Source organism: Homalodisca vitripennis, chromosome 3 (genome assembly GCF_021130785.1).
Source record: "Homalodisca vitripennis isolate AUS2020 chromosome 3, UT_GWSS_2.1, whole genome shotgun sequence".
Classification (NCBI taxonomy): Eukaryota; Metazoa; Arthropoda; class Insecta; order Hemiptera; family Cicadellidae; genus Homalodisca; species Homalodisca vitripennis.
The window spans coordinates 190,544,546-190,566,630 of record NC_060209.1 but is presented as its reverse complement, the minus strand read 5'-3'; the positions used below and the strand labels follow the sequence as shown (position 1 = coordinate 190,566,630).

Below are 22,085 nucleotides of genomic sequence, written 5' to 3'. Positions count from 1 at the left end.
GGAGCTCGTGTGTTGTTTTGACCTTGGCGGTCAACATTGCGTTCCAGTTGTTTGTCTGTCACAGCCGTGGACTGCCGCTCCGCGCGCATGTATTCTCTAACCTGATGTTTGGATTGCGAGTCCGCGCGCGTGTGGTAATTCTCCAGATATTTAAGTTTTTCAGAGTTTTATGTTGATATTAAATTAGTGTTTTATTGTTATTGAAGATGGATGACGCGCAAATTGAGCACGTGCTTGATGAACTCGGAGCATATGATGACAGTGATGTGGACGAAGTGGAGGAAAGTGAACACAATACGGATAGTGAGCTGTCTGATAATGAAAACCTAGTGGAGTATGATCCTGTTCCTCCGGGTATTAGAATATTACCAGATTTTCCCCCTGCGCAAGAGATGGACATTGCGGAAGATACTGTTGAAACGTCCCAACACGAACTAGAAAACGACCTAGACGATTTTCCTCTAGCCTTTCGAATATTACCTGATTCGCCTGATGCTCAAGATGAGGATACTAACGCAGCAGAACCTCCTCAACAAGGAATAAACCAACAAAAACCACGTGAGTTAGCCTATGTCAATAGTAATGAACTGTATACAGCTACAAATGGAACTGTGTGGAGGCATACTCCAAAGAGTCGTGGTCAAACTCGAGCTCGACGCTGTGATTTGCTTCGTCATCTCCCTGGAGTCAAAAATGAGGCAAAAATTGCTGATTCACCTCTGAAAGCATTGAAATTGTTTTTCCCTGACGAAATTTTAGAAGAGATAGTTCAGTTTACAAATATTTATATTGAAACTAAAAGGAATAATTATTCTAGGGAAAGGGATGCAGCTGATATTACACTAGTGGAACTAAAGACATGTCTAGGCTTGCTCTTTCTTGGAGGTGTTTTGAAAATGTCTCACACTGACCTGCAAGACTTGTGGAAAACAGATGGAACGGGAATAGAGTTTTTCAGGTTAACAATGGGAATAAATAGATTCAGATTTATACTTAGAAATTTAAAAATTTGATAAATTTTGCAACAGAAATTAAAGGAAAGCAACTGACAAATTGGCTGCTGTCAGATATTTGGTTGACCATTCAATAACAGTTGTAAAAAGTATTATAGTCTATCTGATCAGGTGACTATTGATGAAATGCTTGAGGCATTCAGGGGAAGGTGCGGTTTTCGCCAGTACATACCAAGTAAGCCCGCTAAGTATGGGTTGAAAATCTTTGCATTATGTGACGCAAAAATATTTTACACGAATAACATTGAAATATATTGTGGAAAACAACGTGATGGACCTCATGCACAAGACAATGATGCATTTAGTATTGCCAAGAAATTAGTGAAGTTCAAATCAAATAGTGGACGAAATGTCACATGTGACAATTGGTTCACGTCCATACCTTTGGCACAGGACCTAATGCACAATGAAAGAATAACCCTAGTTGGAACAATGAGAAGGAACAGAAAAGGGATTCCTGAATTTATGAAGCAGTCTAAAGACCGTCCTGTGGGTTCTACTATATTTGCATATAAAGACCATTTGACTCTGCTTTCATTCAAACCTAAAAAAACAAAACTGTGCTAGCTCTCTCTACACTCCATCCTGAAGACTGTGAAGTTCCAGAGATTCCTGATAGTGATGTGCATAAGCCCGAAATCATACTCTTTTACAACACAACAAAGTCAGGTGTTGATAAAGTAGATGAGATGAAGGCAGCATATTCAGTAGCCAGAATTACAAGAAGATGGACATCAGTAATTCTTTTTGTATTACTGAACATTGGAGGAGTAAATGCTTATGTTGTGTATAAAGGGAACATGAATGTACACTTGAAGAGAAACGAATTTTTGAAAGTAATAGCCAAGGGACTATTAGAAGATTTCTTAAGAGCAATAGTGTACCAAGAAAATCTTCCAACATCAATAAGGATGCGCCTGTCTGAGATTTTAGGAGTTGTAAGAGAACGGCCAGCACAACCAAGACCCGTGGTAGAAGGAGCTCGAGAGAGGTGCTTTTTCTGTGACAGGAAAAAGAACAGGCCAACCAAATATATGTGCATTAATTGCAAGAAGTATGTATGTTTGGAGCATGTGGCCTCATATGTGTGTGGTGAATGCATTATGCAAGCTCAATTCATTGAACATAGACATAGTTCTGATTCAGAGTGAATTGCTACAAACAAATTTAAACTATTGTTTCGTTACCTCCTTAATTATCTATATATTCCTGTAATAATGTGCCTGATGGTAGGTTATTATGATTTTATTGTAAGTAATTGTCTGTTATATATTTGTGATCTCGTTGTAATCATGTATGCCATTTTGTGTTTTATATTTTCAGTAATATTTTATATTTAGTTGTATACAAAACCTTTCATAGTCGTAAACTTGTAATAGTTAATATGTCCACATTTCAATATGTAATATTCTGCATATTTGTTTGTTTAGTTAATTTGAAATAAAAATCAGTTTTGCTAACGACCAGACTTTTAATTCAATTCCTTGTAAAAAAAATAAATTAGAATATTTTTTGTAACTCTGTGTATAATTTTTTACATATTACAAATATAAACACAATGAATATTTAACGAATTCCTGTGAAAAGTTGTTTATAAATAAAAAACCAATACTGCGGACTGGCAGTCCGCGCGCGTGTGCCCGCGTTACTCACGGCCGCGCGTGTACCGGAGGGTTAAATTTGTTACTGGACCACAAAACTGATAACCTCATAATTATATTTCGGTTGGTAAAATATCGATTGCTTTTTTTAAAACTGAACCTGCTGCATTCGCAAATGATTTTATCATTCCCGAGCCTTGATAACTACTAGAACATCTCTTTTTTCTAGCTATAATATAATTCAAAACGATTGTAAACTTATTTCTTATTTGTCGCGTTCGAATTCTTCTAATATTTCTTGAATTGTATCACGAACATGTGATTTAAAATAATAATAATCAATTTTTAAAATTATAAATTTGTTTTTATTACAATTTTCAAATTTGTTTTTAAAATCTAAAGTATTTATTTTTATTTCTTTATCAGTTTCCATTGAAGATCCTTTATTTTTTTAAGCAAGGCAACGTAATAATTTTGTATATTGAATAGAGATTGTTGAGTATTTGTTTATTTCATATTTCAGTTTAGTATCAATATGATTATCAAAAGCACTAAAATCAGTTTTGAATTTATCAACTTTTTTATTTAATTCATTTATCGTAACACAATTTTTTATAGCATCGTTGAAAATATTCTCCCGTGAGTATCATAATGATACACGGTAAGCATTCGCTGCCAGCCCATGAGTATCCCCTGGATACTCAGTTAGAGGCTCACTTTATACGTCTGTGTATCCAGCAAAAACTCAGTCAGCATTGTTGAAAATGGTTCAATCAGTTTGTCTAGTCCCTGATACATTTGAGTTTGGGGTCTGAAATATATTTTAGCTGGCTACACTGATGGTCAAAAGAAACAGTTGTTTTTAGTTTTCTGCAACCTTGTATTTATTTATGTTTTGGTTAACATTTACAAGCTGAATGTTTATTTTGACCTGTGATTTCTAAGGTGGACAGTAATGAAAGTTTGTTATGTTATAAATATTTGTTTGAAAAATGGATGACGATGAGATTATGACGGAATTGAACAGTTCTGATTGCAGTGATACAAGCTCACTGAGCATTTTTCGTGATCTTTTGTGACCTTGATGTTCCTTCTATTCACACAAGTAACATGAGTTTTGAAAGTGACAGGGATTATGAGAAAAATCATTCTGTCAGGCCTATGCTTACTACAGCTGAGGAAGTGGGACAAAGTGTAGGTCCTACGTATGATCTGAATATTCCTGGTACGTCCCGAAATCTTATCGATCACCCATATTTTGTTAGTCCTCCTAGTAAAAGTATTTTGTCTAGTAATCAGATGCATATGGAAAACGGACCTAGGCCTATGCTAAACCAGAATATTGACCTTAAAAACTCAAATATAAATTCCGTAAGTCAAAAAACTAGGCAAAGAGATACACAAATTACTTGGGAACCTATTTCAAGTAACTTGAACAATTTTGACTATTTACCTAACTCTCAACCTAGTCTAAATTTTGATAAATTTAGAAATGTTGAGACAGGTAATGTTACATTATTACAGCCCTCCGGAGACACTACTCTCCACTAGCGAATCGTATAGGGATACTCGCGTGCGGACAGTGAATAGAACAGGTATAATAATAATAATAATAACAAATTTTATGGGGAGGGTTAAATATAGACTAAATAGAATGAGCGTTTCAGAGATATTTAGTTATAGATTAGAAAAGAAGGCATTATAGGAGTTTAGCTTTGAACCTGATATTACAACACTTTATTATGATATGTATATTAGCACTGGCGCACTACTTAGACTTTTAAAACTTCAGTTAGATGAATTAAATATAGTTAAATCATTCCTTTGTATAATATATGATTTGTTACATAAGTGTTTAGACAAGGGCAAAGTCTAACAAATCATATAAATCATCAAATTCCTCCTCGTGATATGAACCTTCTATTTCTTCACCTTGAGTGTCAGTGATTCTGTACATAACCGGTCTAGTGTCAATGGCTTTGGAAACTATAGAGATCTCTAGCGTCTAGTTATTTTTATACTTGTTGGCGAACGCGACTTTTTTCACAGCCGTCCGGATACAGGAAACAGAAGATCTGTATCAACGTTACGAGACTGTTGTCATAATACGGTGTGTCGATGCCGGACGGCTTGTGCAGTAGAGCCGACAGCATTCCGGGCGTACAGTGTCCCATGAACGGCTCCAGTATGGCCACGTTTTTTGCGTTAATGTAGTGCATGGCCGTTCAATACACGAGGTCCCGACGTTGTCAGCCGCGAGAAGATTGGCGCCTTCAGACAGGAGCCTCTTCGTCACACTTACGTCGCCCCTGTTGATCACCAGAATATGTAGGGGTGTGGATCCTCTCGGGCCGGGTAGGTGCACAGACGCACCGGCAGATATGATGGACGTGACGAGAAATTCGCTGCGTCCGGAGTGCGTTGGACTTGCACCACTTGTCGTAACGCGTGACACAGTCCTCATTTTCTCTACACACGACGACCACCCGTTTAGCGAAATCGTTCAGGCTCATCAGGTCGAGGAGGCTGCGTTTCTCCAAGTAACCATACAGTCTGCACGCCTTCGTCCCGTCACAGTGAGAGTTGTTAGGGTCCAGGTAGAAGCCGAGGTTCGCCCGCCAGCGGGTGGGTTGTACGGACATCGATGATTGCTTGAAGGACGCGGCTCCACAGAGCCGCTTGGATGGTGCGGCGGCAGGTGACGATGTCATGAAACAATTAAAGCCTATTTTTAAATCTTCAAAATACGAGCTACCTGTTGAAATGGTAAAATTAAACTCTAATTATTGGCAGTTTCTAAAGTAGAGGGGAATTGTCGATCTTAACATTAATAAAGACTCATCATGCAAATATTTTTGGATACCTCAATTTAAAATATAGGTCGCTCCAAAACAACTTACACACTCGCAAAAGTGTATTTTTAATCACTGCAGTGTAAAAATTATTGGAAGATTTTTACGTTACTAAAACAATTTATTTATGTATAATGTTTCAATAAACTAAAACTAGCCTCTTATGAGTGTTTACCTACCTGCATCCTGAACTTGATTAGAAGCATGAAGCGGGAGAGTTTTGAGATGTCGTATATTTGCCAATTCCGCTCGTAAATGTTGAACCAGCCTTTTCCCACCTGATCAAATGACATTCGTATTTTGTGATGTATCTCTTCAAGCCATGGACCTTGCAGCACCTTCATTAACTGTCGCAATAAAACAAATTTAGAACGATTACAAAGTGTTTGTCATAATCAAGAATGGCCTATCTTAAATTTTTTAATCTCTAAACAGTTGTGCTATAATTGAACTTCCTAAAAGATATAGATAAAATTCTGTACTAACGTAATATCTATAAGATTCGTATATAATTTCATTCTGACTAAAGTGTTTCAACAACTCTACTTACGTTATTAGTCTGAAGTGTCTGTACACGCTCAAACTCCTCAAGGCTGATGTTCTTGCTGTAGGCAGTGTTGTAGAAGCTACTCCTCTGGATGTCCAGACAGGTTACGACAACCATCTGCATCGCCCTCACCGAGTTGTGTATAGAGTACACAGTTACCCAACGCTGATGCTTCAACACTTCCTGGAAGTCTTCCTTTCCCGGCACTGGCACTAACACGCATACAATGTTATAAACAACACGTTTAAACATTGTATAATAATAAAAATTCAGGCACGAGTTTCCTTCTCAAACTTAATTTATAGCAAATGCTAGTCTTTCCAATATTTACATGATACAACATACCTGATACCCTGGATTATACTAATTTAAACCGGCTACATGAACTATAAAATTTAAGATATTAAAATACTGAAATAGACAACTTTGAACAATGTAGACTAGTTAAGGCTGTTAAAAATGCCCCCGTCTTTCCACATACATTTGCTTTGAAAAATTGTTTTATCAACTTATTAGCTATTACTAAGACTTTAATCATCATATTCTGTTTCCTTCAATAAGTAGTGCTATCTCAAAATGTTAAAATAACTTTCATACAGTGAACTATTCAATAAATTACATTCAAATGGTATCCGTATTTGCTTATAAATGCTATATTTTGGTTTAAAATACAGCATACCTAAAGACGATAGGTCAAAAATGATAGTTGAACATAGCTTTAAAAACTAACTTAAACTAAACAGCTGTTTCATAAATAATCTGTATGGTCGGTTTGATACTTGTATAGTGCAACAATATTTTCTTTTTCCATCGAGGAAGTTTGAACTTTGAGCAATGCATAGTTACATTTAAAACTGTGTCTGAGATGAATTATATCATAATTCAGTGTTTCAAAACCTTTTACGTCGAAATGTACAAACTACTTGTGTTGTAATATCCTTGCTTGAGTCGTACTCCAATGTTTATATAAAAAAATACCGGATGACATAAACACGTTAGCTGCCACGTCGGGCCAAATGGACCGACGCTCTACGTCTTTAAGAGATTGCACGTCGGGTAAAGTGGCCCGACAGCATAACAATGACGGTACCCGCCATTTTGATTACCTTCGTGCCTGTGCTGCACTCTGACGACTCTAACTGAAACTGATTGAACTATGAAGAGTTTTGCTATTAATAGAACGTCGTTTGTTGTGTTTATTTTCGTTATTAGTGATATGAATGAGATTGCTACATTGGACATTTTCGTCGGGCCACATTGCCCGACGGGTATTTTTATAAGTGTTACAATATAAAATAATAAGGTTTTAGCCTTATTATTGCTACCAGGAAGAATAAAATATATGATTTGTTATTTTACTGTAAAAAGAGATTTATTTCATAAGTTTCACAAAAAGTAAATGTAGTAAATAAAAAGTTCTATCTTATTTATTTTCATTTTTTTGCTTTCCTTACTATTCAAATAATTCAATTCTTATAAGTAAAGAAAAATAAGTAAATACAAAATTACCCTATACAAAAGATGAATGAAGATATACTATTTTTTGTATAATTTTGAAACATGTTTCACACAAAAATGGTTTTTCAGGACATTCACTGCAAAACGTAGTTACTTGTGTCAAATTTCTTGCTACTTTACGTCCTTTTGCCTCTGATACATTTTTGTAGCACAACTTGCACACCTTTCTGTGTCGGCGTTTTTGTACTCCTCCACCAACAAAAGCAGATGACGTCAGGTAGTGGTGACCTGTAGTGGTCACATTTGGAATGCGTGGCTCTTCCTGCACGTTCATCATCACTCCACACTGTCATCATCACTTATACCGGCAAATATATCACCCGGGGAAGACGGATTCTCAATCATACGTTCGATTTCATCCGTAAGAAGATTATCGGCCACTCATTTTTACTGATCACTAGTATATACGCACAACTATCGAAACATTACTTATAAAAAACACAATGTAGGATTCGAGTAACAAAATGCGTCAATTAGCACTCAGCTATGTGGAAAAGACAGGTTAGAAGTAAGCTGATGCAATTGCAGACAGAGAACTAAAGCGCGGGAATTATTGAGGCTGCACATCAACAAAACGGAATATCCCTGAATCAGGCGTCGGGCGTATAGGCAAATGATTTATGTAATATATCGCATTGTAAAACACTCTGTCGGGCCAATGTGCACGACGCTTTATAAACGTAATAAATATACATTAATCATAAAATCATGTTTATTAGTAACCAAAGAAGAGAAAAATAACAAAAGGTTACAACAATTTATCTTTTAAAAATTTGGCACTTTAGCGCTAAAACGTAATTTTCGGGGTTGGCAGCTAACGTGTAAAACACTGAGGTCATTATTGTTTGAAAAATATATGACTTACTTAATTGTTGTGGTGTGAAACTGCTATAATCCGTCCAATTTCTATCACTACATAAATATATAAAATATAACAATCCTAAAACAAATGTAATCTCATACGCTAAAGATATTACTGTAATTTATAATAGAATAAGTTAAGCAAAAAACAGTCTTGTAATTAGATAACTTACATACTAGTTAACAATACACATGTTGGGGTGGAGTTTATAGGGGTAAATCCAAATAAAAAAAACAACTGTTTATTTGGATGAATCTATATCACGCTCATTTAAGTGAATAGATCTTTGAGTAGACCATGTTCATTTAGGGTGAATAGATCTTTGAGGGTGTGTAAATATATTTTTAAAAATTGATTTTTGTTGTCCTCTAGGAGTTTGCGAAGAGTTGTTGGTAAACAGCAGGCTTTTCTCTGCTTGTAAAACACTAAACACTCAAGAAGGACGTATTCAAATCGCAAACAGCCCATAAAGTAGGTTGATCGCGTACTAAGAGGAAACTATAAGACACGTTAGCGTAGCCAATGAGCAGCCGACAATAAGTAATCCTTCTCTACAAGTAGGACGTCATGACATCATCCAAGATGTAAGCCAACTTAACAACTAATTTACAATGTTCACGTAATAAATGCTGGCTGAGTACAGATTTCAACACGACTCCTCTTTGTAAACCACAGTCAACTTTGAAACTGATCTGACCTCTTAAATTGTAAAACCATTTTAAAACTGACACATTTTAATGAGTTGTTTAGAATGCTAAGTATTTTTGCGCAATGCAACTATATATTTTTAATCACAATACTTCAAGCGAGTTTCACATTATTATTTATTGTTTTATTAACAATTGGTCGTACAAATTTGATTCTAAGTATAGTCATCGATGTATAAATCCAACCATTCTGTTAGTACGAATGTTAATAGACAGTTAGTAGAAACATGGTTTTCAGATTAGTGTATTACGCTATTATAGAATCTTAATGGATTAACATTTTTACTACATAACATATTTAAATACCTGTAGACTTAACTGGCGCCTCTGTCTGCTTTGGCGGTGTTACAGATGGAAAGTGGCCTGGATTTTTCATCAGCACTTTCCGAAAGGTCATTTCACAGAAAGTCCGGATATAGAGTAGTTTTACTTCTTGCAACAGCTGGAACATAATACAACTTGGAGTTCACGGGTTTCCTTGATGTGCAAAGATTAGCTATATTGTTCCGAGAATGCTGACTTTAGCTCTATTTCACCTTCCGCTCAGTGTAAAGTCTGAAATTTGACACTGTGCACCGTAATCTGTGTGCATTATCCTGATGAGTTAATGAGAACACATCATCTGGATTGCACTAAATGGCTGCTGAGTAACTCAAGACATACATCTTTGTATTTATGATGTCGAAACGAAAGAAAGAAGTCGTTTTGGACAGAAATCGTTGACCTTTCTTAGGGCTCTACAGACGGATGTGGACTCCAATTGCAGGAGCCAAGTCTGTGACCATGTCTGATACAGACGCTGAACTAAGCGGAAGATGAAAAGGAGCTAAACTAACTCATCATTCGCAATGAATAACCCCTCAACACCATAGCTACTTATGTGTATAAAACTCGAATACTCCGCCTTGTTTTAGGATAGTGTATAAAATATCGCCCTCAACTGTGCACCTAATGACACAATGGAAACACGAATGTTTGGACGGGAAAATTAATATTAGCTCCCCCTATGCCATAGCTGCCCGTAACATTAAGCAAAGGAACAAAATGGCAATTTTTATAAGCGGGATAAAGAGCAAACGAACATTCGAACCATCGAAAATTGAGTTCTATTTTCATTATCTATAACGATGAGAAATACCTGTATGCTAAAGTCTCTTACCCTGTCAATCGCCAATTGTAAATTGTAAACTTTATACGTACAAATAATAATGTATCTCTCCAATCATATATTACGTACAATATAAAGAGATTTAGCTATCCTGCTTACGACAGTTCCTCCTAATTTAAGTATACGTTTTGTCCAAATGCTGTTGGATGGACATTATTTTTAATTCTTGATTTAGCTAACTTCTATTCTATTCTACGTCAACAGAAGTTTAACTTAGCGGTCGGTGAGATAATTTTGCATACAAAGCCTCAATTAGCTTTTGTTTGTAAAATTCGATTTGTAATTTATTTTAAAATTGTCAATTATTCCTACTACAATAATTAAACCCACTTTGGGAAATTCAAACCGGTGATTTTAAAAGGTATGTAACAAAAGGTGGAGAAACTTAAGAAAAGGAGTATTGTGATTGTACATTTACAGCTATTTAATTTCTAAAATACATCAAATCCTAACTACTAGAGGCATTTTAAGAGTTAACCAGAAGACACACCAAGTCGTTGAAGATAACGATCCAATCACTCTTGTCTTTCTTCTGAGTGGTTTTGAAGTTGATTCGGTTCAGCACCTTATTATCAATGTGAGGTCCCTCTGCGGTTGGCATGCAGTCTACATATAGCTGATACCTGTCGAAAACATCAATTCGTTTATTTAGCAAGCTAATATTTGTCAAATATTACTGTGTACTGTGTTGCAAGTACGTTGTTCTGTACACTTTCTGATACTGTTTTTGTGCATTACAGTGAAGTTATGAGAAATGTGCTAATCGGGGAATTGACGAAGCGTCCTGCATTGTGGCAATGCACGACAGAAAGTTTACAGAATAAAAGATGTAAAGGTAATGGAGCACCATAAGAAATTGCCGATCAACTGTAAAAACCAAGTGAATGTATTTTGTTTAAAAGAATTAAGAAATATTATGTAGGCTCGATTTTGTTTTTAGTGCTCGCTAAATGATGTAAATATGCATAAAATAGCATAAAAGAGCTTGAAATATCAAAGATAGTCAGTGATGATGAACATAAGTTGATACTGTAGAGTTTTTGCTATCTGCAGCATGGGACGAAGGTTCAATCTTTCCAAATAAAATTGCCAGTTCTTCGAGAGTGTTTGATGAAAATATATTTCTACTACCAGTAAAGTTTTATGACGGTTAGTGGACAATCATTCAAAGAACATAATGTCATCAAAATGATAACTTGCTAGGCTCCATTGGAGTTGTTTTGTTGTGCATGTCAAGAAAGAAAAATACTAGGACTCTGCAGTTTAAAGATATTTTGTGCTTCTTCTGGCCAAGGACATTTACCAACCTTCTTACATGAATAAAACTGAGGTCTAGGCAACGCAGTAAAATGATTTTATATGTATTAAGTTTTATATTTACAATAAATACATGTTTTATTTATTTTTAAAATATGTTTTTATTAGTCTAGAAGCAATTCGATTTTTTAAGCGGGGGAAACAGGTATTGGTGGACTGAGACTGTGTTTTCGTTGTAAAAATTGTAACTAGACCAAACAAAACTTAATTCAAATCTAATTACTAAATTATACTGTCAATAAATGAATTTTGTATTATATTAACATTTTTTTAAATCACCATCCTTAGAATTTACTTGATTGATATGCTATAAACCTTAAAACTATTTTCTGAAAACTTTGGTATATATGACTGAGTTCCAGATATTTTCATATTTTAATTTAACTTTTATACTCATATTTTAAATAAGTATGGCATGGATACATCATTACTGTATTTGTGCTTAATATTTTTCTTTGTTTAAATCATGTATTTTAGTTTAAGATTCGATATTCCGGAATTTTTGTGTAATTTGGCACAACAATTTCCCCGAGCGTGCCGGCCGGCTTAATAAGGTCCTACTGCATATATATTTAGATTAGTATACGGATTTTCACTCACTTGATGGCATTTTGAGCTTCATAACGATCTTGAACAGCCTTAGAGACCCTCTCTGCAAAGATGTAAGGGTTTTCGGCTTTGAAGTTTAAATAAATTCTACAACAACCATCAAATATTTTATTGGGATTGATAAAATAACAGATGAATAATAACAAACACCACAATAATTCTACATTGGAGTTCTACTCGTACATAGTGATAATATTGGGCTCTACTAATGTGATAAATATAAATAATAATTATAATAGAAATAATGTTATTGCATAACAATCAAATGTTTTTTATACTCCTAGCTACAGTTCCCACTGGCTTAAGGCAGTCCGTATCAATGATATGCACCATTCGAACATTTTTTATTTTTTAACAAAAATTAACCTTGTATGTAAATGTAACTAGTTTCTTCTTACTTTTCACTTAATACTATATATACTACTTAATACTTAAATCTGTTTTATACAATGTGTACTCGTGTCATTTTGCCAATAATGAAATAATTAATCAATAAGGTTCTGCTTTTTCAGTGTTGATAAACATTTGACATTTGACAAGATCTATCCTACTGTGAACTGTCTAGTTTCACGGAGTTAGGGACTGGAATAGTTGCTGGGGGATAGTTAAACAAACACCATCTCGCTGCACGCTCCAAACACATTACTACAACATTGTAGTTAGTGTGGATTAGACATTTACTTTCCACAATGTTGTAGTGAAAAAGTGAATTATTGCTTTTGTTTTGTAACTAATGGGCTTCTTACTCACTCGCGTCTTGTTGAGAGACTGAGGACAATATTGTGGATAAATGTAGAAATAAGTCTAGCCATGTCTATGAGTCATAGTTCACAGTGCAACGAGCTGGAACTGGGTACCAGCTTGGGTACCAAGCTTGGAAATGGGTACCAAAATGTAAAATATTAACAAAATGGTTGCCAGCCTACTAATCTTACAAGTGAAGGGCTGGCGGGATAAAAGGAATCAATACCCAAATCCGGTCCATCAATTCTCAAAACGGTTGTTTTGATGCTTAACATTGAACCCACGCCTTTCGAATGATGTTATTAGTTGTGGGATAAATGGGGCAAGTCCTTCTAAAAGAAAGAACTCTATTCGGGGATAAAGGAGATCAGTCCGTTTCGTTTGAGCAATAAAAGGGATCACTCCAAAGGCTCGCTGCACCGTGAACTATGACTCTTAGACATGTCTAGACTTATTTCTACATTTACCCACAATATTGTATTCAGTCTCTCAACAAGACGCGAGTGAGTAAGAAGGTCCAATAGTGTGTGTTCATTGCACTTCTCGCTGCAAAACTCGGGCAAGTAGGCAAGTGCAATGCGTTTAGTTTGTTGTAGAAGTTTGTAATTAGCTTGTCTTTAGTGTATCAAAGTTCAGTCTTAAAACCGTTAAGAAGTCTGCAGGATTCGCAAACAATGTAGAATAGGATTTTGTAAGAAATGGAGAGACAAAAAAGAAAAATAAGAGGTAGAATGTCAGACGTAAGGAAAAATTGATCTAATGACTCACGTTCTTGGCCAAGACTGTGAATGTCGACTTCGATGTACTGAAGTTGTACCAGATTTAATAAGATATTCTATACTTCAACAGTTTAATCCCATGGAAAGTAAAGACGAACAAGACACTTACATAAGCGACATGATATCTGTTCTTCCTGTTCATCGTCGACGTAATCGGAAACCAGAAGAAGCTAGCTAGAACTAATTAGGCCAATTTTACATACAGAGTGCGTGGTAAAAATTATGAGGGCTAGACAGTAGAGTATGGCGTTTGCAATAAGGCTTTGTGTTCTGTTCATGGAATAGGGAAAAACTATTAGAACGTGTTTGCACTGGTCTTGCACCTACAGGGTTTTGTGCAAAAAGCAAACAAGGAAAGCACAATGTAAGACTTCGCAAGATTAAGAATGATGTTTTAAATTTAATTAGAAACCATTCAAAAGATTCAGAAAATATTCAAAACAAATTTACCTGCAACAAGATTTGAATGTAAAAAAATGTTTGAATTGTTTAACCCGAGGTTGGTCTAGAGGTGAACGTCACTTGGAAAGTGTTTTTGCTCTCAAAATCGATTGTAGCGAGATATCGACTAGTATCCGCGAGTAGTTGCCGTTCGGAACGTAGTGAGTGGAGGGGATGAGCACCCAAGCGGATGCATGAGAGCTCCTCCCGTGTGTGTTCAATGGGGCGATCATGCCAGTGGTGAAAATGAGTGGGGGCAAGAGCCGAGCAGTACCGATTAAATTCCCGAACATTCCTGACAAAACCCCTGTACCATGCGGCAGATAAGCGACCTCACGTTTCGAAACGGTTTCTCTACCTTGATTTCTATTATCTTACGAATTAATGAGTCGTTTTAATATCCGAATTATATGAGTCGTATTTATATCCAAACCATAATCAGCAAAAACATAGAAATTATACTCGAATTTAATTATATTAATATTGTGAACTTTCTTTATAACTTTCCAAAGATACTTTACAAAACTGTGAGATGGTGCGACCAACGAATAAAATTGTCATAATCATATAGAATAGAATAGAAAAAATTATTTATTTTCATGAAAATCATGTACCAATAGTAAAATTATCTAAACATCAATTTATACCTTAAGCACAAACACAAACATTGCTCCTTTAGGTTGTAGACACAATTGACATGATAATAAAAATAAAACAATGTTACTTCTACTCTTTGTTTAAAGAAAATATGAACAGTCTTTTTTTTAATACACTAGGGTAACATCCAATAAACAAAATTACAAGAAAAACCAAATAGGGAACCCTCAAAAGGCAAGGAACTGCCTGTATTTGGGGGGGGTAAAAAAAAAAAAGAGCTTCCCAAACTTTCTTAGAAAAACAAAAGAAAACAACCACTCAAGCAAATGAAATTTAACAAATAAATTCAAATACCGATAAATTCTCATCCCCATTTCAACTAAGCTTTACTAAAGACCAAATTTGAATAAAAAAACACATTATATAAATTTTCAAACGTCTTAAAGCTAATTCAGTACATAAAATGCCATAAATTATAAATGTATAGACCATATCCCATTTATCATTTTTGTGATATTGGAATATATTTAAATTAATTAAGGACAAAAGCAAACATATATATAATGTGGAAGCTCCCTTAATTGGTAGTACATAAATATTAAATAAATTACTTAACCAAAAACATAATATAGAAATATGACAAAATCAATGACAACTACCTGGACTTAAATAACCTAACAATAGCAACGTGAACATCATTAATAAATACAAAAAAATTGGTCCTAATTATCTTTATATTACTGTACAGATTTATGGATATTATGCGTGGCGGACGACCCACACCGTAAATTTTAATTATAAAAGGTTCTCGGGTTCTAATTCGGACGGTGACGGTGATGGAAACTAGTCCCAAGGTTTGCTGTAATAAAAAGGTCTCTTCCCTCGGTGTGGGCCAACATAAAACAATTAGTTTTATTGCGAAAAACAATTTGAATTTGTATTGCATAATTTAGAATCTAGTTTGAAACAAGTTGACAAATTTAGAATCGGGGAGAGAGAGCGAGAAGAGCGATTTCCACGCGAGCTTGACTCGCTTCAAAAACCCTGGGCACGACCTTTGCTACACAGAACAAACGAACTCCAGGAGCAGCGTTGTTTCCATACGCTACCATCAGCAAGATTCCTGACCTGTTTACCACCCATGTAACTGCGGCATTCTGCTCTGGGTATGGAAAATTACCAGGCTTACTGCATGCTGACAAAGACTTGGACATAACAATTACATGTGCTGAAGTTAAGAAATATATAACTCTTCTCCAACCTGCACTGCTTAACCTAATAAGTCTGGCTGCATATATTCATCTATACTCCGTCTACTATAATTAAATGTTATGCTGAATTAAAAATAAAATTATATTACTGATGATTTAATAATTTTAAACTGTCTGATTTAAGACCGCATACGATGTTTAACCCGGTCTGGTCCTATAGAACTATATGCTGGGGTCGTCCCACAATATCTTGATGAATATCTTATCGTATTTTACTTTGAGGAACTTTAGTATTTGAAACACTTTGTTAAGTATTCATATTTTAATAACCTCAAGTTATTACGATCAAGTTTTTAACTTTTATAGCATATAGCAATAATATATCTCTGGTATTGTTTGTTTGGATATATCGAGAATGAGAAATGAAGCTATAGACTTGAAATTGTGCATGCAAGCATGACGCAAGCCTGAATAAGTGTCATGTGTCGTCTGGCGTACGCGATTATAATGCTGATCTGATCTATAGTACATGGCAATTATCGAATAATTTCTAACTAAATAGTAATGTAACCCTACAAATTTATATTTATTTGATTAAGGGCAGCATTGGAAAATGCAATGGAACCGAAATATAATGTTACTCAAACAATTTTATTGGTTGTACATTTAAATACAAAAGATGCAATTAAAAAAACTCAAACTTAAATTGTTGATTTTTGTGTTTGGAGAAACCTGAAGATTAATATCTTTAACTACTATTGCTAAGTAGGGCTCTTTTTAATCCTCCTGGATGTTTTTAGATCCCACTCCTTGAATGCTTTTTAAATAGCTACGCCCACTGAAATGTAACGAAGTTACATTGTTTAACATTAGACTTCCCTTCCTTACGTCTTTTTTGATATTTCGATAACTCCCGTTGTAATTGGGTTTATTATTTTTATGTTAGACAAGAGTAATTGCCTGCCATTTAATTACGTTTGTAAAATCACGGTTCAATGAAATAAATTTAATTGCGCTGCATCCTGCAGCGTCAGCATCCAAGCTTTAGAAAAAGATAATATAATATATATTATATATACATAGATATATATACTTATATAGTATGTTGTTTGTACCAAATTACTGAAATGAAATGTGTTTTAAATTCATAGTAAGAAGCTAAAAACATATACAGTGGTACCTATTTTAAGGAGGCTTTTGTCCACTTGGATTGCCTGCAATTTAATTGTGCTTGCATCCTGCAATATCCAGCTTTGAAAATGATAATTTAAGAATATATTATGCTGTACACTAAAGAGCTACGGAAAGGAGGTTTAGAAAATAACAGTGATATCATTTTTAATAGGTATTGCCAGGTACTGAACTAAATTAAATTCAGAGAGTACAGAGCGAGAACGCGCGGACTGCTCATATTCCACTATTTTATATACGCTGGCTAATCTCAGAGTTTGGCATGAGGCCCCTCCATCGCCCACTCATTTCTCTCATCCAACCTGGCATGATCGCCACCATTGAACACACACGGAGGAGCTCGTAAGCGGATGCTTGACCTTCAGTCTGTGCAGTGTCTCTGTGTTTAACAGTTCTACTCCACTAGTGAGTGACGCGATCACCCTTTGACGATCAGCGTCAGTTTTTTTTATATTTTTTACATATTAATTCATTTGTTTTACGTAAAACTTTTTCTAAAGTATGGGGTCACTTTTTGTTTGATATCAAGAATAACAATGTACTAGTACAATGACTAGAGGAAGAATTAAAAATAGAAGATAATTCAGGTCTAGATAGAAACACGTCTAACGATTCTGATGTATAATCAGTAACCACAAAAGTGAGAATGACCAATCAGCAGCAGAAGACGTAGCTGAAGAAAATGTTGACAACAGTCACCCTTACCTACTATATCGGTCGTGATAAAATAACCAGGCGGAATATTCATAAGCTCAATCAGAATAGACGCAGAGGTCGTAGAACCATCGTACTCCATATTCCTGGAGTTATTGGGGAAGCTAGAAACGCTACAACAGCTTTGGAAGTATGGAGGCTTTTTTTCCTATTCAGGTTGTAGAAGAAATAACACGGTACACTAACAACAAACCTCGGAAAATTAGAGAAAAGTACAGTCGTGAATCAGATGTAACTGAAAATAATTTGGAAGAAATTAAGGCACTAATTGGATGGTTTTATTTGAGTGGGTTAATGAGATCTTCCCATGTCTATGTAAAAGATCTTTGGGCGGTTGATGGAACGGCACCTGAAATATTTAGGCTTGTTATGAGTTACAGATGATTTTATCTATTGGCTAAAGCTGTGCGCTTTGATGATGCGCAAAAGAGAGTGAGAAGACAAGCTCTTGACAAACTCGCACCGGTAAAGAGCTTATTTGAAGGGTTTGTCAAAAAATGTCAAAAAGTCTACAGCGTTGGGGAATACCTAACACTGAACGAAATGTTGGCATCCTTCAGAGGAGGCTGCAGTTTTAAACAGTAAATACCCAAAAAACCAGCGAAGTATGGTTTGAAGATGTTTGCAGTGACGGATGCTAAAATGTTTTATACACATAACTTAGAAGTGTACTGTATAAGGCAACCAGACGGCCCTTATGTTGAAAACTCAACAAACGCAGTATTGAAGAGAATGACTGCACCATACCATGGATTGGGACGAAATATCACTATGGATAATTGGTTCTCCTCAGTGCCAGTTTTCGATGAGCTGGCGACTCGAAACATCTTGACAGTAGTGGGGACTCTAAAAAAAATTAAAGTGAATTGCCACCAGAGACAGTAAACACAAGACAAACGCCTGAGCACAGCAGTCTTTTTGCATTACAAGAGAACTATATGGTCGTCTCCTATTTACCGAAGAGATATAGAAATGTCATCATGATATCGTCTATAATTTATTCCGACGAAATCGATACAGTAACAGGAGACCTCATGAAACCAGAAAATAGTATTTCGTTTTATAATAATAACAAGGGAGGAGTCGATGTAGTTGACGCATTGACGTCCAATTATTCAGTGAGGAGAATATCGTTTCAATGGCCGCTGCGCATCTTTTATTCTAATCGTGATATTGGTGGAATAAATACCTAAAAAATACTAAATGGCAACAACACTGGTAAAAAGGTTCCTCGAAGCAAGTTTCTCAAAACTATGGCTTTAGATCTTATCAAGCCACATATGACGACAAGGGCTTCTAACGTTGGCTTGAAAAATTATCTCCGATTCCAAATAAAAAAGTATCTTGGGAATCAAACAGAAGGACCAAGACCAAATCCTGTGAGAAACCGAGAAAGTTTAAAGTGTGGCTTTTGCCCAAATAAAAAACAGGTTTAGAGCAGTCAGGTGTAAAAAATGTATGGCTCCCTTTTGTAGAGAACACACAGTTACAATCTGCATTCAGTGCAACAATAAAAAGAGAACAGAATCGGAGATGGACAGTTCAGATTGAGTGGTTGCAAAAAAATCTTTTTCGTTTAGAGTATGACTTTTGATATATTGTTTGTTGATTGCTTTATAATAAATTTCTAAATTTGTACCGTTTTGTATTTTGCTATAAAGATTGTTTGTAGACTAATTTTATTGTATACATTGTATACTTAAATTTGTGTATTCAGAATAGAAAATAAAAATTTAGTTCAATGTAAAGATACATATTATTTAGTATATAAGAAAACATTGTAAATTTGTTTTAAAATACATAAAAAACAAAGAATATACAAAATAAAAAAGAAAAAACTATAAATATAAAGATAATGTAAAAATAAAACCATTTGTATCAGGTGAGCGCCGCGCTCACCCCTCGACCATCCCCGTTAGCCGAACGACCTCGACCAATCCCGGTTTAAGGGACAAGATCAAGGAGTAAAGGGGTCCTACCACTACTACAGAAACATCTTTTTAACCGAATTTAACATCATTTTTGGTCATCTACGAGTACACAATTGTTCTACATGTGACGAATTTAATTCAAATGTTAAAAGGTAAGGTTTATATAAAAAAGGTAAAAGGTTTAGACTTGATGGATGAGAACCACACAATAAACGGAATTAATGAAAATATGGAATTGTAACATCAGTGTCGCAAAGGCAGCAAACACTCCATCAGTCGCGCGGAGTACAGTTGTGTTTTGCATTTTCCCGAGTGTTGGTAACACTGATGACCTTCAGCGGCCACATACCTTCCCCCCACCTCTTCACCCTTACACCAGTGCGAAGGCAACTGTCCCGGAGTGCGCGTCTATTATTCACATATTGTTTTGTCAAGCGCTGCAGTGTTGGAGTACAGTTGGGTGCACCTGAATTAGCACCCCCTGGACATAGCACCCCCTCGCTACGGACGTCATTTTGACGTCACGAAAGGGGGTGCTAAATCAGCACAGTGGCCGTGTCCAGGCCCTGAATAAGCACCCCCTTCGAATACGGGGGTCCTAATTCAGCGCCTATACTGTATTTATGAGATGAATAATTACCCCAACGGAATAGAATAATAAAGGTTTAACCATATTGCGATTTATTTTTCAATCAAATAAAATAATATAAATATATATATATATATATATATATATATATATATATATATATATATATATGTATATGTATATATATAATTTATAACTAGATAGTAATGTGGCGGTTCTGGCTCACTTTTGGGACAGTCAGAAAATCAATGGAAAATGCTGTTTAAAGGATAATAAACGAATCTGTAAAATCAAACAGTAAATCACGAATGAAAAATTAACCGAATCTGTTCGTTTCCAGAATCCCCATATATCTACTGACCATAAATGAAAAATCACGAATGAAAAATAACCGAATCTATAGCTGTTTGCTTCTACTTTCTTAAGCTGTCTATTGGAAACTTAGTCAAATCTGCTTCTAATCAATCTATCGGAAATGTTGTTGAATCTGCTACGAATAAACGAAAAATCTATAACAATTGTAGTTAAATCTGCTTTAATCAATCTGCTAAAATCAATGTAAAATCTATTGCCAATGTTCTCATATCTGTTTCGAATAAACGGAAATTCTGTGACAATATATTAAAATCTTAATAAAAAATCTCTGAAATGGAATGAAAAATTAAGAAATCTAAAATTTTACTGGATTTCCCTAATATTGTTCTTAATCACGTCATATGATAAAAATTTCTCAGAGACAACAACAACATAACAAATCGCATTTGCAACACCCATATTGATAATTATATCGTTCTTTGAACCAGAAATATTTGTCAAACTCTTTGTTGTATCAATGACATAAATGGGTCTATTTGCTATAAATTCTTTGGGATTGTAATACATTTCCATATTTTTGTAGTAAACTTTCTTAAAATCTTGATACATCTGATACATAATTCTGAAAAGACCTCCGGAAATGTTTAGATTTTGTAATTCATCTGGATAATAAGAACCATTCAAAAATACCTACAATTTTCTTAAACATTTTTAGTAAAAAAATTTCAGCTGACCTAAAATTTTAATATAATTCGTTGTAGTTTTACACTTTTAGACAAAATATTTACAAGTTTTAAAACGTTAAAAATAAAATTAGATGAAAAAACACTTCAAGCAAAAATAAAGGAAGATTTGTTTTTGTTGGATAAATGTATTAAAATGTTGGAATAATGTAATTTTATAAAAAGAACACCAATGTGACAACAAGAACGTAAACATTAGCGCTAAGAACACGAATTCACATGCAAAATCACTTTAATAGAACATAAAACACAAAATTCACGTTCATGTTACGTTCGTGTCGTCATGTTTTACGTTCGTGTTGTCATGTTTACGTCAGCTGAAATTTTTTTACTAAAAATGTTTAAGAAAATTGTAGTTATTTTTGAATGGTTCTTATTATCCAGATGAATTACAAAATTTAAACATTTCCGGAGGTCTTTTCAGAATTATGTATCAGATGTATCAAGATTTTAAGAAAGTTTACTACAAAAATATGGAAATGTATTACAATCCCAAAGAATTTATAGCAAATAAGACCCCTTTATGTCATTGATACAACAATGAACGCCTTTATGAACAATGAAGGACAACACAAACGTCTTCATTAACAATAATAAACTGTTTTATTTATCATAAAGCTTAAATTTATTCACAAT

General features: G+C 34.9%; 2 protein-coding genes across 2 annotated transcripts in view; both read right to left on the bottom strand.

Annotated features, from left to right (window-relative positions):
* Positions 1-4,149: 4,149 nt before the first annotated feature.
* On the bottom strand, positions 4,150-7,398 carry LOC124357908. Its single transcript, XM_046810021.1, has 2 exons — positions 6,017-7,398; positions 4,150-5,813 (listed from the first exon to the last, which is right to left on the bottom strand). Exon 2 carries the CDS (start codon positions 5,323-5,325, stop codon positions 4,888-4,890), a length of 438 nt encoding a protein of 145 aa, XP_046665977.1. The 5' UTR covers positions 5,326-5,813; positions 6,017-7,398; the 3' UTR covers positions 4,150-4,887.
* Positions 7,399-9,296: 1,898 nt separating this feature from the next.
* LOC124357907 (dynein axonemal heavy chain 1-like) overlaps positions 9,297-22,085 on the bottom strand; it is a 31,843-nt gene continuing 19,054 nt past the window's right edge. The window contains exons 5-7 of the mRNA XM_046810020.1: positions 12,186-12,281; positions 10,759-10,891; positions 9,297-9,542 (exon numbers count right to left, since the gene is read on the bottom strand). Coding sequence (XP_046665976.1) covers positions 9,399-9,542; positions 10,759-10,891; positions 12,186-12,281 — 373 coding nt within the window. The 3' untranslated portion in view covers positions 9,297-9,398. The remainder of the gene's footprint in view (positions 9,543-10,758; positions 10,892-12,185; positions 12,282-22,085) is intronic.